At 39.9% G+C, this 15,705-nt stretch overlaps 3 protein-coding genes across 13 annotated transcripts in view; 2 read left to right on the forward strand and 1 right to left on the reverse strand.

Annotated features, from left to right (window-relative positions):
• The first annotated feature begins 38 nt into the window (after window positions 1-38).
• LOC126922792 (peptidoglycan recognition protein 3-like) lies at window positions 39-4,994 on the forward strand. The gene is given in 7 exon segments (XM_050735652.1): window positions 39-281; window positions 671-997; window positions 1,196-1,413; window positions 2,158-2,281; window positions 4,029-4,192; window positions 4,373-4,535; window positions 4,712-4,994. Coding segments are annotated over 7 exon segments (1,293 nt in total). The 5' UTR covers window positions 39-166; the 3' UTR covers window positions 4,894-4,994.
• The window catches only part of LOC126922854 (uncharacterized), a 23,833-nt gene continuing 12,838 nt past the window's right edge, over window positions 4,711-15,705 (reverse strand). Inside the window, exons 1-4 of one of the 4 annotated variants that reach the window (XM_050735806.1) lie at window positions 5,779-6,226; window positions 5,574-5,710; window positions 5,256-5,381; window positions 4,711-5,187 (exon numbers count right to left, since the gene is read on the reverse strand). In XM_050735806.1, coding sequence (XP_050591763.1) covers window positions 5,041-5,187; window positions 5,256-5,381; window positions 5,574-5,710; window positions 5,779-5,869 — 501 coding nt within the window. In that variant the 5' untranslated portion in view covers window positions 5,870-6,226 and the 3' untranslated portion in view covers window positions 4,711-5,040. Of the gene's footprint in view, window positions 5,382-5,573; window positions 5,711-5,778; window positions 6,227-15,705 lie in introns of those variants that run through there. The other 3 variants (XM_050735805.1, XM_050735804.1, XM_050735803.1) reach the window with 3 other exon arrangements.
• LOC126922799 (uncharacterized) overlaps window positions 6,249-15,705 on the forward strand; it is a 19,066-nt gene continuing 9,609 nt past the window's right edge. For 5 of the 8 annotated variants that reach the window (XM_050735682.1, XM_050735686.1, XM_050735683.1 and 2 more), the window contains exons 1-5: window positions 6,249-6,741; window positions 10,499-10,651; window positions 10,722-10,931; window positions 12,283-12,484; window positions 14,570-14,730. In XM_050735682.1, coding sequence (XP_050591639.1) covers window positions 6,733-6,741; window positions 10,499-10,651; window positions 10,722-10,931; window positions 12,283-12,484; window positions 14,570-14,730 — 735 coding nt within the window. In that variant the 5' untranslated portion in view covers window positions 6,249-6,732. Of the gene's footprint in view, window positions 6,742-6,926; window positions 9,304-10,498; window positions 10,652-10,721; window positions 10,932-12,282; window positions 12,485-13,382; window positions 14,237-14,569; window positions 14,731-15,705 lie in introns of those variants that run through there. The other 3 variants (XM_050735684.1, XM_050735685.1, XM_050735689.1) reach the window with 3 other exon arrangements.

The following is a 15,705-nucleotide window of genomic DNA, read 5'->3' on the forward strand; positions in this document are numbered from 1 at the left end:
TGTTTCGCGATACAACTATCTAGAGAAAGGAAGGGATTAAAAGACCCAACATATGCGTCCGGGGGGCTTCCCAGTCGCGTACAATTTTTCGTTTAAGAACCGACGCTCTTTCACCATTCCCATTCAGTTAGACTTTTAACTACGAGCTAACGCGGTATCGAGTATCATGGGGTCGCCTATTTCTTTAGCATTTGCGGCGGTATACGTTTCCATGTTGCTCGCTTCGATCGAAAATGCCCTCGCATTGCCACTTTGTCAAACTAATATCGAAAGCGAAACCGGTAAGCAGCCGTACACCGTTCGTTTATTTCAAGTTATTTTTCTAAAAGGAATTGAGCAAAGTTTCGGGAGGAAAAATTTCGTCGATGCGATAAATCACCGACAATCGAACGTGCAAGTGCTTAACAAAATAAACAATTCTTAATAATTCTTTTTTTTTTTTTTTTGTTGTTGTTTTTCGTCGAGTTTTCCGTAATACGAAGCATTTTACTTCGTGCGGGATCGCGCGCCAACCTAAACGAAACGAAACTAGCTAGCAAGAGAGAGAACAGCGACGACTTTGCATCGTCGAGTCGTTTTACCGATAATCTCGCGCCGTGTTGTATCGCCGATGTTTCGAGCGAGCTTCGCTACAGAAATGCAAATACTGAAAAGCACGTTAATTGCGTAGCGGTGCCAAACATCGTGAGCAGGCTGGAGTGGCAAGCCAGGCCACCGGTTGACCGAGTGCCGTTGGAAGTGACGCCGACACCTTACGTGGTCATTCATCACGGAGGCATAGATAAACGCTGTTACGATCAGAAATCGTGCTCCGAGATCGTAAGGAGTTACCAAAACTATCATATGGACGATAGAGAGTGGTTCGATATCGGTTACAACTTCGTTATCGGCGAGGATGGGAACGTTTACGAGGGTCGAGGCTGGGATTATGTCGGGGCGCATGCACCTGGTTACAACACTCAGAGCATCGGAATATGCGTTATCGGTGATTTTAGCGGTGAGTGTGGTGCGATTTGAACAAAAGTACAACGTTCTTAAATAAATAAGCGAGATCCATGTTAATTAGGTATATTTTAGCGTCGAGTGTCATGGATACGGATATGGAAATTCGAAAGATCGAGTCAATAGTGGAAGTAGCAAAAAGTAGAAATCATAGACTTGTTCGGATCATTTAATCGTTTAATCATTTTTGCAGATTTTCTTCCCAATGAAGTAGCTTTGAAGGCGGTGGACGCGTTGATCAGTTACGGAGTATCCCTTGGCAAAATCGATGAAGATTATCGCGTGCTGGGACATCGACAAGCCAGGAATACTCTCTGTCCAGGCAATGAATTTTACAAGTACGTTCAGAAATTTCCACGCTGGACTGACCATCCTATACCGAAACATTGAACAACATTGTCGTTGATTACCGTTCAACGAATGAAAATATCGCGAGCAAGAGGAAAGAAAGCTAATGCGCTTGAAAATAAAATATATTTTTCGTATATATATATAGTTTACGTTTGACGTGCATGATAAACGATTGCAAAATTTTGTTTCGTCGCGTGTTTCATTACGTTAAACAAGTTTACGCTATTTATATGGCACTATGGAAGACCGCTGTTCCGCCGCATATTGCTGAAAAATACAATAAATAATAACAACGATATGTTAAACGCGCGACTCGCTAATAATAGATAATGATAAATATTATCATTTATTCTTGACTCTTTCACTCTAATAATAATAATTGCAAGAAATAATTGCAAAGACACACGTTCTATAGATCGATTGGTCGATCGAATTGACCGGTATTTCATAATATAGTACAACTCTACGGACCATGTGACGTGTAATTTTTCACATTGGCATAAGAAATAAAGCATATGGATCTTTGATCAAATTTACTGTTTTTCAATATTTACCAGAAAGCAATAGGCTTTCGCGTTTCCTGGAAATCTCCCACGACACAACTCGTGAAACTCGCACAAACAGGAAAATGATTTAAGAAGATCATTCCGCCGAGAAAGTGAATTTTTTAGCAACTCGTTTACATTCTAGTTACGCGTTAGGAACGTGTAGAAATTAATTATCCGTGCTTTCAACCAAGTTCGATTTAAACGAGATCGAGATATCGAGATATGTTACGAAATTTCCATGGAAATTTTTCAAAAGCTAATAACAGATGATGCGAAACTGTGTGGGAAATCTTACATCGAGAAACGGGGAACTCTCGCGGAGCAACGATACTCCGTCCGAGATAAAGAGTTCCGGGCGAACGTAAAACACGCGTGTCCACGTAAGGGACGGAGCTTTGCCCATTTTGCCAACTTTGGCTCGCCACGTTTCTGTATACCGAGAGATACCTTGATCAGAGATTAAATCTTGCTCGTCATTAAAATTTTCTCGAAAAGCTACATTCTTTCGCTTTATAACGTATGGCCTAGGATCCAGGAAAGTTAACTAGTATTCTAATCGTTGCATAGTATTCTAATCGCGAGAATAAAAAGCATCAAAGGTATAGTACGAAAGTCGAATCGATTTTATTCTTGGAATACTCGTATATCGATGACACGCTCGATACTCATATTCGACCAGCTGTAATTGCGATCAATCTGCATTTATGTTCGATAGTCTGTCGGAGAGTGTAAACGATTGTTTTACCGCTCTCTACAGAAAACCCTTTTGGCTGAATCGACAAATTATGACTCGAATTTCAAACCAACGAATCAGCACCTATGTACGCGACACTTCTTTACATTCTCTGACAACTTAATCCTAATTCCATGCCACTCGTTTTATTTTATTATTTGGTTTCTTTTTTTATTCTATTTTATTTCGAAACTGACGAGGCAAACCTTGAATCGATCTCTATGGATAAACGTACGTTGAAGACGTATAAGCGCGTAATGGGGAACCCCCCCCCCTCCCTTACTGACACGGTCAAAGATCAACAAATTAGACCAACCATCTGCATCGTATATATTTGCGGCATTTATCACAATGTTAGCAGATCTCTGTGAACGAAGATGACAAAGCTAATAGCGGTGATACTCCTACTCGCCAGCTGTCAAGTGTTGTTTTGTGCTGTGCATAAGACGCCTGGTAATAAATTGTTCCTTGAAAATCGTTGAAAATTATACTATCGAAGCAACGTATCGTCGCTTAGTGCCGATCAATAGTGCGAGTATCTCGACGTGTTCTTCGAATCGCTTCAGCGTTTCCACTTGAGGAAATTTTATATTCGCAATTGCGTAGCATCCTTCTTTTCTCTATTACGATCGATTTTCTCGAGTGAAAAGAAGTAGCAATTGCAAAATATGGATTGTAAATATAAGTTTCGGTTAGACCTGCATGAAGTCGATATATAGCGTAGCAAATTATATAACGCTCTTTCGATCGCGAGTCCTATTCGAAGGTTTGGCTATTTCACTGAATTTCTTAGTTGCTTTGGTTTTACGAATGTTTATTTCGGTTCGACGAACCAGCGATATCGTTTTCCAACGAAATCCATTAATCTATCCAGCTATCTAAATCCAACGAACCTGATTACTAACGAAATTCCGCTTAATTATCTTAGGCTTGCTTGAGAAAAGCGAGACCATGATATTTATTCCGCATAAAGTAATATTCGTGTATGTCACCGATCACTTTTAACCGTATTTCTCTAAAAAAGATACGAAAGCGCTTATTGCTTATGGCATGTCGACCCGTAATGTCAAGAACGTTCGTTTATCGCCGCCTTATCGTTATCATTATTTAGTCGGTAGCTGACGATTCGAGAACACGTTAATCAATCATTTTTACGCCAATACGATGACACTGTTGGTGAATGGTTGACCGCTAACAATAACAGAAATCGTTATTTCGATCGTTATTTCGATCGTTCACCGAACGTGTCTATCGTATCTATCGAACTAATAAAAAGAAGACAAAAAAGACGAAGCTAAAATAGATCATTTCGAAGAAATGGTCGGTATCACCTACTGTTTTACTACTTCACTTTCCGATATCGATTGATTTTTTCAATTTTCCTCGACATTTAGTACGTCCAAGTATAATATCAAGATCAGAATGGGGAGCCAACGCACCAAAATCAACCCTTAGGAATCTCGCGGAGGAGCCTGCTCCGTTCGTTATAATTCATCATTCGGCGAGCGATAGTTGCACGACTCGAGCGATTTGTCAAGCCAGAGTGAGAAGTTTTCAGGTGACTGAACCAGTCTTTTCCGTTTGTCGAACGGAGTGTTTAAACGAATTTCCATTCTGAAAATTTCGTTTCTCAGGTTCAGGGCCGGATTCAAATTTCCGAAGCCTTGGACCGTCGATCCAACGGAGGCTGCCTTTCCAATCGATATAACGGTTTTCTTTGCTTTGTTAACGCATTTAGAACCATCACATGAACCAGAAAGGCTGGAACGACATAGGTTACAATTTTTTGGTTGGCGAAGATGGAAACATCTACGAAGGAAGAGGATGGGGCAAACACGGTGCACATTCTACGCCTTACAATTCGAAGAGCATCGGAATTTGCATGATTGGCAATTTTGTTGGTAAGTTTGTTTGTCGTTGTATTAGTAAGTAATATCGTCTATCTATCGTTTATCGTTATCGCAACTTCTACCGTAGAAAATCCAACGAATCCTCTAAAGTCTTTTTTTAATCGAATCGATGGAAAATGGTAGAATCACGGTTTTTATGGGATTTATTATCGTCGAAATATTCACAGGTCATAATCCAAGCGCGGCTGCGATAAAAGCAGTCAAGGATTTGATCGAGTACGGTGTAACGCTTGGGAAAATACAAGAGAACTATACGTTGCTCGGCCATCGACAAACGACGTCAACTTCCTGTCCAGGCGACAGTCTCTATCAACTGATTCAAACGTGGCCTCACTGGTCGTCGATCTGATAATTCTTCAACGGAAAGCATCGTTGCATAATCGATTTATTTTAGTATTTTAGCTGTATCGTACATGTTTTCGAAGAGAAGTAAACGACGTTCGCATCGCAGTTCTCGCACGTTGTGCCTCGTCGATTCTTCACAATTTTCATGAAATCATTTTTCTAGCAATTCCGCGTAAAGCGTTACGATACCATTCACCGAATTATCGTAAGTATCTTGCTCCGTTCTAACGCAAATGTCCACGTGAGAGAAATCGGGCGAATTCTTGCCAACATCGTCGTAGCGGCTTTTGTCTCTAGCCTGAAAAAATATGACGCGACCGTGTCATAACGAGGACAGGCTGTCAAGTCTTTGATTCCACTCCATACCTGAAGCGGAATCGGCCGTAAGAATTTTTCGTTCAATTCGGGAATGCACAATTTTGTGCCATATGGTATCCCAGAATCCAGGTCCATGGAGACTGTCACAAATTCCGCACGACCATCCAGATAATCCTATAACGAAACGAGTAACGATATCGTTGTTTCCCTTAATCACGATAATTATTTTATCACGGTATATTCGAGCATAGCCGATGTTGTGCGATAACGATACAACAAAGAACGAAAGAACAAAGATCATACTGGTTGGAAAAATAAGGACGAGAGATTGACGACAGATCGAGCACGCTCTGATCGACAACAAACCTGTAGATTCCTCAGTTTCCTCGTTCTAGCGTCCAAATAGTCAAACTCGTTGTCGCTATCAAAAACTGGATAATAAGCGGCCAGAGTCACGTTGTAATAAGCACGACCGCCGCAACTGAGCTCCGTTGTACGCCTATCTATTTTCAATGGAAAATTAACTATTTGAGAAAAATGTAGATATAAACATTTATTGCTTTATAATTACCGCTGGCAGAGATGGCTGAAGCAAAGAAGAGAAAAAAGGAAACTATCAACGCCCGTTTGTCCATCGTGTCAGTAATGATTTTACGCGACATGATCGATCGCGCAACACTAACTCGATATACCCACTAACTTTGTCCCTGCGATTCACGAAATACATTGTGTCAGCAGCTGTGCCAATCGCCCTGGTATTTGTCCATAAATTGTCCACGAATCAACGACGGAAAGGTCGATCGACGTTTCCATTATAACGCGTTTTTTTACTTTTAACGTTTTCAATTATTAGGATTATATAACTTTACGTTTAAGAACGTCCAACGTCCAACTAGGCCGCTCGTTTGCCTGCGCTACATAGGTAATTCGACATCGAATTCCAGGTTCGTTCGTATAACGAAAGATTCAACGACTATCCCGAGTCAGCGATAAAGCACAGTTACCGAATATAAAGAGAGAAATTTCCCTTCGTAAGCCGTTTCCCTTATCGTAACGCCTTTAAATTCCATTCTTTTTTTTTTTGTTTTTTTTCTTTTTCAAAACTCGAGGCCTAAACTCGAGGCTTAAAGGCTTGAGGAAAAATTGTGTTCTACGTTTTTCTTCTTTTTCTCGCATGAACGCGTATGCGAAATAATCTACTGCTGATCGATTTGATCGGTCGGTCGCACTGACCAGAAAATTTCATTACTTTCTTCCTTGAAATGCCACGACATACTGCCTATACATATATGTGTATAAGTGCTATACCGTTCTTGAATAATGAAAAGCATGCCTGACTGGGACACGTGGAAAAGACACTGCGCGTTTCCAGTAGCGCGTTAGCATTCGTACGTGCCTTATCGTGAAAATTTATTTTATTACACGAGTACGGATTATTACAAACGGCGAAATGTAAATGGGAAACAATCGCTAAGAAACCACAGATCGCAAAGTTCATTCACGAAAATGGTGTGACTTGCAACGCATGAAGATGGTTTGTTATCGTATTGGAATATTTGCACACGCCTGTTCCACAATTTTATTTTCTTCTTAAATCACCCTCGTAAAAAAAAAGTAGCATCTTTTTCGTGTGACGCTTCGTTTTGGGGGAAAATCAACTTTTTGATTATCGATCAACGAGCTTACGCTTGAACACGACCGATTCCCAACCAGACAGAATAAATAATTAGCAGGAAGTTGTTCTATAACAACTGTTGTGAAAATAGGTCGAACGTGTGGAATAGAATTTTTCCACGAGACGTTTTGTTTTTAACGTGAAAGTTTCAAACTTTAAAAGTTTTGGAAAACTTGTATCTTTGGGCAATTAACATATTAAATAATAATAATTCAAATATATAATAATAATAATAATAATAATAAGTGTGTAGTGCTTTTCTCCGCGGTTCTCGCTTAAAACGCTTAAAACGCTTTTCGTTTGCGTACTTTGGAACCTCGGTATTAAACAATTTTGACGCGAATATTCCCCGACGATTGCACTACTTAACGACCGCGCGTCTCCTCGATGCGACGACGATACATACGACCGACCCAAGATTCACGCGACACGCTTACGTGATCGATGTGTCGTTGCTCCAGAGTATCGATCCACGGGGGTGGTCGAGGTGCAAACTAAATAAGTAAACGAGGTAAACGACTAGCGAACGAACGAAACCATCAACGGTCAAACTATCTTGAACGTAAAACGCAAAAGTCGATAATCGTTGAGTTCGAGTCCGTTCCACGGTTGAACGTTAGCGATGGATAAGGAACATTTGTGTCGTTCAAAGGATTTTTCTTACCGAAACGATTCCATAAACCAAATACAACAAATACGAAAGAGAATATCGTTGATATCGAGATAAGAATCGGCCAAAAAGTATAGAAAAGAGGAAGAAGGTTTTTTTAAGTCTATAATTAAGGTAAAGCGAGCATTTCTGCTATGCGACGTAAGAGGAGAGGAAACTTTGAATCGAGAAACGAACTAGATTCGAAAATGATAAAATCGGTTAAGTTTCTGACGGAATCGTACGTTTTCGCTGAACGCTGCCTTTACTTGTTACCAATTCGGCTTGTTACCGATTCGGTCAAAAACGAGAACGCCCGAAAGAACAATAACATCGGTGGCGGTCGTCGATGCCCGCGATTGGAACCGGTAGAATTAAGAACCAACTACCACAAAAACGATGAATTAATTACGATACGTAATATCCGTCACTTGCGTTCGGGCCGTGAAAACGTCATTTCCCTCCTCCGTATCGGCGCGTATGAATTTCTTACGTTTCGCCCAACGACGAAATACTTTCGCTGGTGAATTCTTGCAATGCGGTGCGGCAGTTCTTGCAATTTAGACGATTAACAATATCTTTTGATTTACGAGTCTTTGATGACTCGAAACGGTTCGTTTCGAAAGGAATCACCGAACAATTTCATGTTGGCCTTGAGCAACTTTTTTTAGTCGGAACGACGGTGACGGGCGCTCAAGGTTTCCTAATGCTTTCCTTGCCACTATGATTCCTATCTCTCGTACCGTATCTCGTTAATCATCAGCTACGTCATACTTGATTATTTGCTAATCTACGAGAAAAGAGAAATGTGCCGGAGAATATCTAACATCGATAGGTAAAATAAGGTCAAGTATGACGAAAAAAAAAAAAAAAAAAGAAAAAAGAAGAAAAAAGGAAGAAGAAAGAAGAACGGAATAGGCAAAGCAAGAATTCCAAAATTACTTTTTTACATTTCAAACGATAAAAATCTCTCTTCTACAATGCCTAAAAACTCGAAGCAACTCCATTTAAAGTTTCCCAAGTCGCGCCTCTAATAATAAATTAAGCGATTCCCCTAGGCTTGAATAATTTAACGATTATCCTGCCGCGCGTATACCGTGAAAATCCCACTTACTTCGCCGAAGGAAATACCTATGTTCTACTTTTACTTACGCTTAGATCGTGCAGCGACCTTCGAAAGATTCGTATCCATTTTTAAGTAAGAAATTAAGAAAGACGTTTCTTCTTCGTTTCTTTGAAATCGAAATCCTATCCGTATTCGGGTTGTCCTTTTCCGTATACTTGGAATGTCCGGTCTCGATGACCCGGCGAATCCTATGGTAACGCGTTCATAGGTGGCGCGCGTCGCGACGCCGTGCATCGACTTCATTCGCTGCGAGACTCTTCCTCGTATCGCACGCGTTCTCTTCTCCAACTCATCTCCCGCCGTTCATTTCCATTGGTTCGTGCCGCGAACTATGACTTGGATATGACTTGGATATGACGAGAATCTCGTGACGCCAAGTCAATCAGGTAATTCATCGAGGACGATTAAACGATGAACGATGAACGATCGGCGAGAACATTATATAAAATCGCTTCTATATGCACGATACACGCGCTTGTTCACTTACTTACCTACAATCTATGCACCGTGTATTTATTTATTTAATGCCATGTATATATATTTCTTCTTGTCTCTTTTACTTTTTCTTTAAACAAACGATCTTTTGCGTTGGAAAGCACGATTTACGCGTAACGTTACGTATAATTGGTTTGAAAGGTAAAAGAAAGTAAGTATTTTTGGCAAAATTAACTAACTGTATAGGTATACAAGTTTTATTCCGATGTTTAGATCGCTAGAGTACATTTCCCGGCGGCAAATTAATAAATTATCTTATCATCGTACAATAAAACGCATACGATATACGTATAATTGTCGTATCAGCCAGTTTCGACAAATATTCCTACAGGAGTAATCGGATGACCAAGCAATACTCGTACATACACCGGTAATATAAAAAATTGTAATTGAATTTGCCGTGCATCTTATCTTCGTTCTTTTTATCGACTCTGTGTCTTATCGTCGCAAACATTGTCAACTGTTTCGCAAATTGACTTCTGTGTATTTAAAATTAAGATAGGATACTTGTTAGGAGTAGACAAAACCGTTGAGAAACAAACCAGTCGTTCGACTAAATAGCAGAGAATAAGAGAATTCGATCATCTTTTTCTTCCCACGCGAGTATCTTCCTCGCAAAGCAAATGAAAATGAAAACACGCGATTCACAGCGATAACGTCAAAATTATTCCACACTCTGTATTTGCGTTTGCCTATATTTTTCCTATATTACGTTTGGCTTCACACGCGACCAACGAACCAGGGGATTCACCGCTGGTTATCCTACCAGGAAAAACTAAATTGCGATGTCTCGATAGAAGCTCTTCTCAACTAATTTTATTAATTATAGTAAAACGCAATCGCTCATACTTTTCGTCCTCTTTTCTATTTTTATTTTTATTTTCATTTTTATCCATTATCTTCTTATTTCATTTTTCATCTTTCCTCCAAGTTGGTTCTCCTTTCAAATTTCACGTCCTAGGTATCGCGGCTATCGTACTCAAAGTTACAGAATACGATCGTCAAATTCTTCGACTGCCAATTTGAAAATAATTTCTTGTTCCTTTTCGCGCAACTGCTTCGTTTATTTTAAAGTTGCAAGCAACGTCGTGAAACGAATTTATTTTATACGAATAATCTGCGATTCGATATACAGCTTGGACGGTGCAGGATACAGACCGTTTCGATTGGATAAGCTTGATGGAGAATCGATAGCGAGTGTTTCAAGGATTTATTCGTGGCCGCGTATTACCGCGAATTAACTTGCAACTTTCCGCGAAAAATATTTTTTCCAACGCTTTTCTCCATAGCTGAAAATCGAATTTTGGCTGGAATCGTTGGAATCATAATCGATTCTCGTGGTGTAGATGAACCCGACAACGTTGAAATCTTGGCTGCTGCGAGGAGAACTTGAGAAACTAGAACATGTCGTTTTAGAAGGACGCGGGGCACGTCTGTTGGGTGAATATTCTCCAGACCTGAGAACCAGAGTCTTCCTAAAAGGACTCCCAAATTATTTGGTAAGCTATCAGTATTTATTCGTAACGAGCTTTACACGAAGAAAAAATGATAAATATCTGTATCTTTCAGACAAAAATCTCTTTCGTGCACGACGCGGTTTCGCGTGGTTCTCTGGCGGAAACGCAAAAGCTCGTAACGGAAGAACCTAAAAAAAAGCTGGCCATTGCGAAAGATCCAGCTGGCACTCCTTTGCTTCACAAAGCAGTCTACCACGATCATCAAGATATCGTCGAGTGGCTTGCGCACAATTTTCCCATCGCTGTCCAGCAGAAAGATAAAGTAATCTTTATCATACGATCTTTTTATTCTCAACTATCTTCTTCTTTGTTATCTTTTACTTTTTTTTTTTTTTTTTTTTTTTTTTTTAGAATTACCTTGTATCAAATTTTCAAGTATCGTTCCTTTTATATTTGTTTTCTTGTATTCCGTCGATTTAAAGCGAATTTACCGCATCTCTATCTCTGGTCGTAATCCAACTTGTAATAGTCTGCCACTTAAACTTACTCGAAAGTACCTTTTATCTTTTCTCAAGCCATCTAGATCAGGTTAGATCAGGAGAAAAAGTAATTTTGACGCGAAAGCCAAATAGATGCTGCTTACGAATAAACGTGTCTATAAAAGGTCGGAGATGAATAGTAATGAATAAATCAAAGATGATATAACGTAGTAGTAGTTTTTATTCCCGATAAAAGACGAAAGAAGAATCGTGTAAAGATTAAGTAAGATTGGCTCCTAAGTGACATTCTGAAATTCAATTTGATCTAAAGTTGGATCGAACTAGGTTGTCAATGTCCAAACCTAGCGTAATTTTACTTTCACTTTCCTAAACTTCCAACAGTTTTAAGTGTCTTTATCGCATCGTGCAACCGTCCCTATAAGGAATAGAATTTTCGAGACTAAAGTTTCGCTCAGGTTCTCAAAATTAAATTCGATTAGCCTACCGAGAATTACAGTTTTTTAGCGCGTAAACTAGCACGCGAATTTTATATAGATATTTCGCCCTGGGTATTGCGATACGATTCGAATAAACTACTATGCCATATTTGTACACCTTTTAAACATTTTTTAATAAATTCGGGTCACCGATGGCCGCCGTAGCAATCAACGAGTTGAAAATTCTTAGAAATATTTATAACTTTTCTACTTTGCTATCGATGACTAATGGTAAAGCGAAAAATTTAGTCAGTCGTGTTAATGCTTGTTCCAAGATATAGACCGGCCGGATAGTAATGGAAAAGTCGTTTTTCGTAACGACGCGACGCTGGTCTTTTCCGCATCGCGTGACGCGGCCAATAACAAAGCGTAAACCACCTGTTCTTCCCCGTAGTCATCATGGACTCGGTGTCCAGGCGCACGCAGCGCCTACAACATGGCAAACGTCAGCTTCTCAAACTTTTCCTGCCCTTAATCTCTCCATCTTTTTATTCCCGAGACCTATTTCTTGCTCGAGTTGTTATTTTGAGAACGGCGAATGTTTATGAGAATCGTTCGATTTGCGAAATCGTGAGAAGCTTCTATCGAACGATACGAGACTTAATATACTCGGACTTGAGAATATTTTCAATTTTCGATTTTTGCACTTTGTAAATAATTCAGACTACGATTAAAACGCTGTATTTCTTACTCTTAGGAAGGGAGAACCGCGTTGCATTACTGTGCCGCTTGCAAAGATCCCGAAGCAATTTGGGATGTTCTCATAGAAAACGACTGTGACGCGAGCATCATCGACAAAAAGGGTAATCCCGCTTCGTACTATTTGGAACATAGTTCGGAGATCGAGCTACCGGAAGCGGAGAACATGTCTCGTCGCAAGACCAACTCTGGCAAGGAACGTGAGTCATTTACAATTACCTATAGTTGTTTTAGATTTTACATCTTTCACGATGATTAGACGACATATCTCGGATTCTTCGGCTTTCGATCGGGTGTCTCGACCGGTGTTTCTATCGGTACGTGCAGAAGCCTGCAGTCAAGGTCCCGAAGAAATAAAAGTAGTCGCCAACTTTTATATCAATTGGAACAACTCGATCTTGTCAAACGTATGATGCGAATGGCCCGTTATGATTACGATTATGTTATAAATGTTGCAATCTTGTTGGAAATCGATAAAGAACAACTGGAAGAACAGACGAGGGGATGCATCGTGCACTTGACTCGTTCCCTACTTTCGCACAGTTACACAGTTCCATAGTCTATATGGAATATTCTCGATAATGACCCGGAAGAATCGATAGAACTTAAGTCTGTACGGCAAGGAAAACCGCTTCGATCGATAGGATGACACGCTCTGGTCGATTGACCAACGAATTATTTAAGAACCCTCAAAAACTACGATTGGCGGAAATCCTATTGACGTTATAACGATGTAAAGATAGCTTGTTGTAGCCCTTCTCGATTGCACGACGAGATTATTCGATAATGGAAAGAATAGGTCGATCCATAAGAATATTCCGATCAATGTTTACGAGTAGGATGAAAATTGTAGCTATAGTAAGATAAAAATGACATATTTCTTTTGAGAATCGGCAAACGAGTCTGTTTCCTGAAAAACTCGTACAACGTTCTTCCACTAGCCGTGTATATACGAAGCCGCGTACTAAACTGTTCGAAGAAAATGTGAATAATACATAGTCGAACAAAGTCGAAGGTGAATAGGCGCGGTAAATCAACGATTACGTTCAATTTTATTGGAATAAATTTACAAACGGCTGGAACTTGCTTCAAAGTATCGCGAAACACTGAATTTTCGAAATCCGAACGTCACGCTAAATATAATTGGAATCGTCGTATTTGCCTACTACTTAGCCATTTCGCGCGATAACTTATCGTTAGCGTTGGCATGCAATACGTACAATGGCATCTCTGTCAACATCGATCGATCTATTTACCAAGAAAGCAAAGGATACGTAAAATATACGTATGTATAGGTAGATGCAAACGTGCGAGCGAGTGACAGGGTCCGTGCACTCGATTGGCTTTTCAAAAATTTATCAATCCGCCGAAACATGCAATCTACGTCAAAGTAAAACGCTATTCTCGAAAGGAGGAGACATTCGACGGATATATTATTATAATTTTAATGAAATCCAAATACACCTGTATCTCACGTTTTCCATTCAAGAGTTTTACAAGAGTATGTGCATATGTTTAGTCATATGTTTACTGTAAACTTGCAAATCGATCCATATTTATTATTATTTGTATATATTTCACCTAACAAAGATCACGATTATCAATTTATTGCGTCAGCTGATCGAGTGTTTACGGCACAAGTGACAGACAAACGCGATTATCGAACGTACGACGTAATTCTTCGTCGAAAGCATGCGCAACATATCTCGTTTAATTTCCTCTGCGTCACTGTCTTGTTAAAGTTATGTAAAAATCGATGATTCGTTGATAGTATCGAACGTGTGTCGTAAGAATGCGTGTTTAATTGGGACTCGTTGTAGGGACTCGTCTAAATGATATTTATTAAAAAACCGCTATATTTTCAAAATAACGCCAAGAGAAATTTCATTCTCTCAATTTTTTATAAAAAAAAAATGTAGCTAACATTGTTGACAGAAAATCGATATCTGTCGGTAAGAGGATTCCCCCGAATATCTAAAACATTTATCACATTTCCTCGACACGCGATGTATAGTTGGAAATCTTGTCGCTTGTAAATCCTTAATGAAGCAGTTATATCTTGGAGAGAAAAGGTCGCGTCATTACAATTTTTACACATGTACGTTTTTCGTAAGCTTCTTGCCATGTATACAGGCACACGCGCCTATACTATTTAATATATTGCTTTAACGATTGCTTTAACGAATACATACCGAACCATAGTTCTCACTTACACTTACGTCATTTTTCCATCAAACTTGTCAAACAATTTCTCTCTCTCTCTCTCTCTCTCTCTCTCTCTCTAGCTCTGGACTTTAAACCTTCCAATATAAGAATATGGATCCACAATCGAGATATAGGGAAACTACAACGGGTTCTGTGGGAAGGTCATGGGAACAAATTACGTACGGAGACGAGCAACAATCTGCGCGTGAAAAGATTCTTAGAAGCCGTACCATTCATAATGGTTCGTATTGACGTTCAAATCCTTTAACGCGTGTAATAAGATTGTAATATATGTATATATATATATATATATATATATGTCGGAGATGGAAAAACACCGGAACCTCTCCTTGGATTCTCGGGAATACCGTAATGTCGTAATTTAGATTAAACAAATGTCGCTCCGATTGTTCGAGGTTTATGATAGTGAGCTTGGGCTCGAGGCGACAACCAGTCGCCGAACGTAGCCGCGGTCAAGGGATGAACGTTTTATCTAACAAAGGCACAGAGTAACTCTATACCTCTCCTTTAAAGAAATAGCCGTAGCGACACGTGGCAGTAAATATTTCAAAGGTTTCTGTTCCGTGGCTCGCCACACGCAGATCCTATCCTTCGGGTAAGATGATCTCCAGATGTCAATATACCTCCGCAGTATGTTTAGCTAACTTGAGGACCCGCAATAAATCTTAAGATTTAGTCAAGCAAAGTTCTTCATTTAGACAAACAGTCCTTGTTGCAACTACGGGACGATAGGAGAAGCCTATCTTCCACGAACGATGCCCCCGTCAACAACCTCCCCTCAAGGGCGGCCAGCATCTCTTTCAAAACGCCGATATGGAGATCGACCAATTAGCAACAGCGCTAATTTCCCTCACCTTTGGAACGAAAGCTTTCTTTGACGAATCCGAGGATCTCATGTCCTTAGACCCACCCATTATAGTTTTCCTCGACGGCATCGTCGAGACGGAGAGCGACTATCCGGTACGATCTCGACGACGATTCAAGTAACTCTCGGATACGTAGTGATGGCCCCATGCATTAACATTGAGTACAACTTAGACGCTAAAGAAGAGTAGAGTTCGTCATCCCGTTGACCGTGGATTCGTTATTGAGCCTAAGATCATTGTCATTAGCTTCTCGAGTATCAAATTATCGCGATTACTTGTCCAATTCCAACATGGTCATGTTTGCACTAGTAAATATCTCCTCTATTGCA

Source organism: Bombus affinis, chromosome 12 (genome assembly GCF_024516045.1).
Source record: "Bombus affinis isolate iyBomAffi1 chromosome 12, iyBomAffi1.2, whole genome shotgun sequence".
Classification (NCBI taxonomy): Eukaryota; Metazoa; Arthropoda; class Insecta; order Hymenoptera; family Apidae; genus Bombus; species Bombus affinis.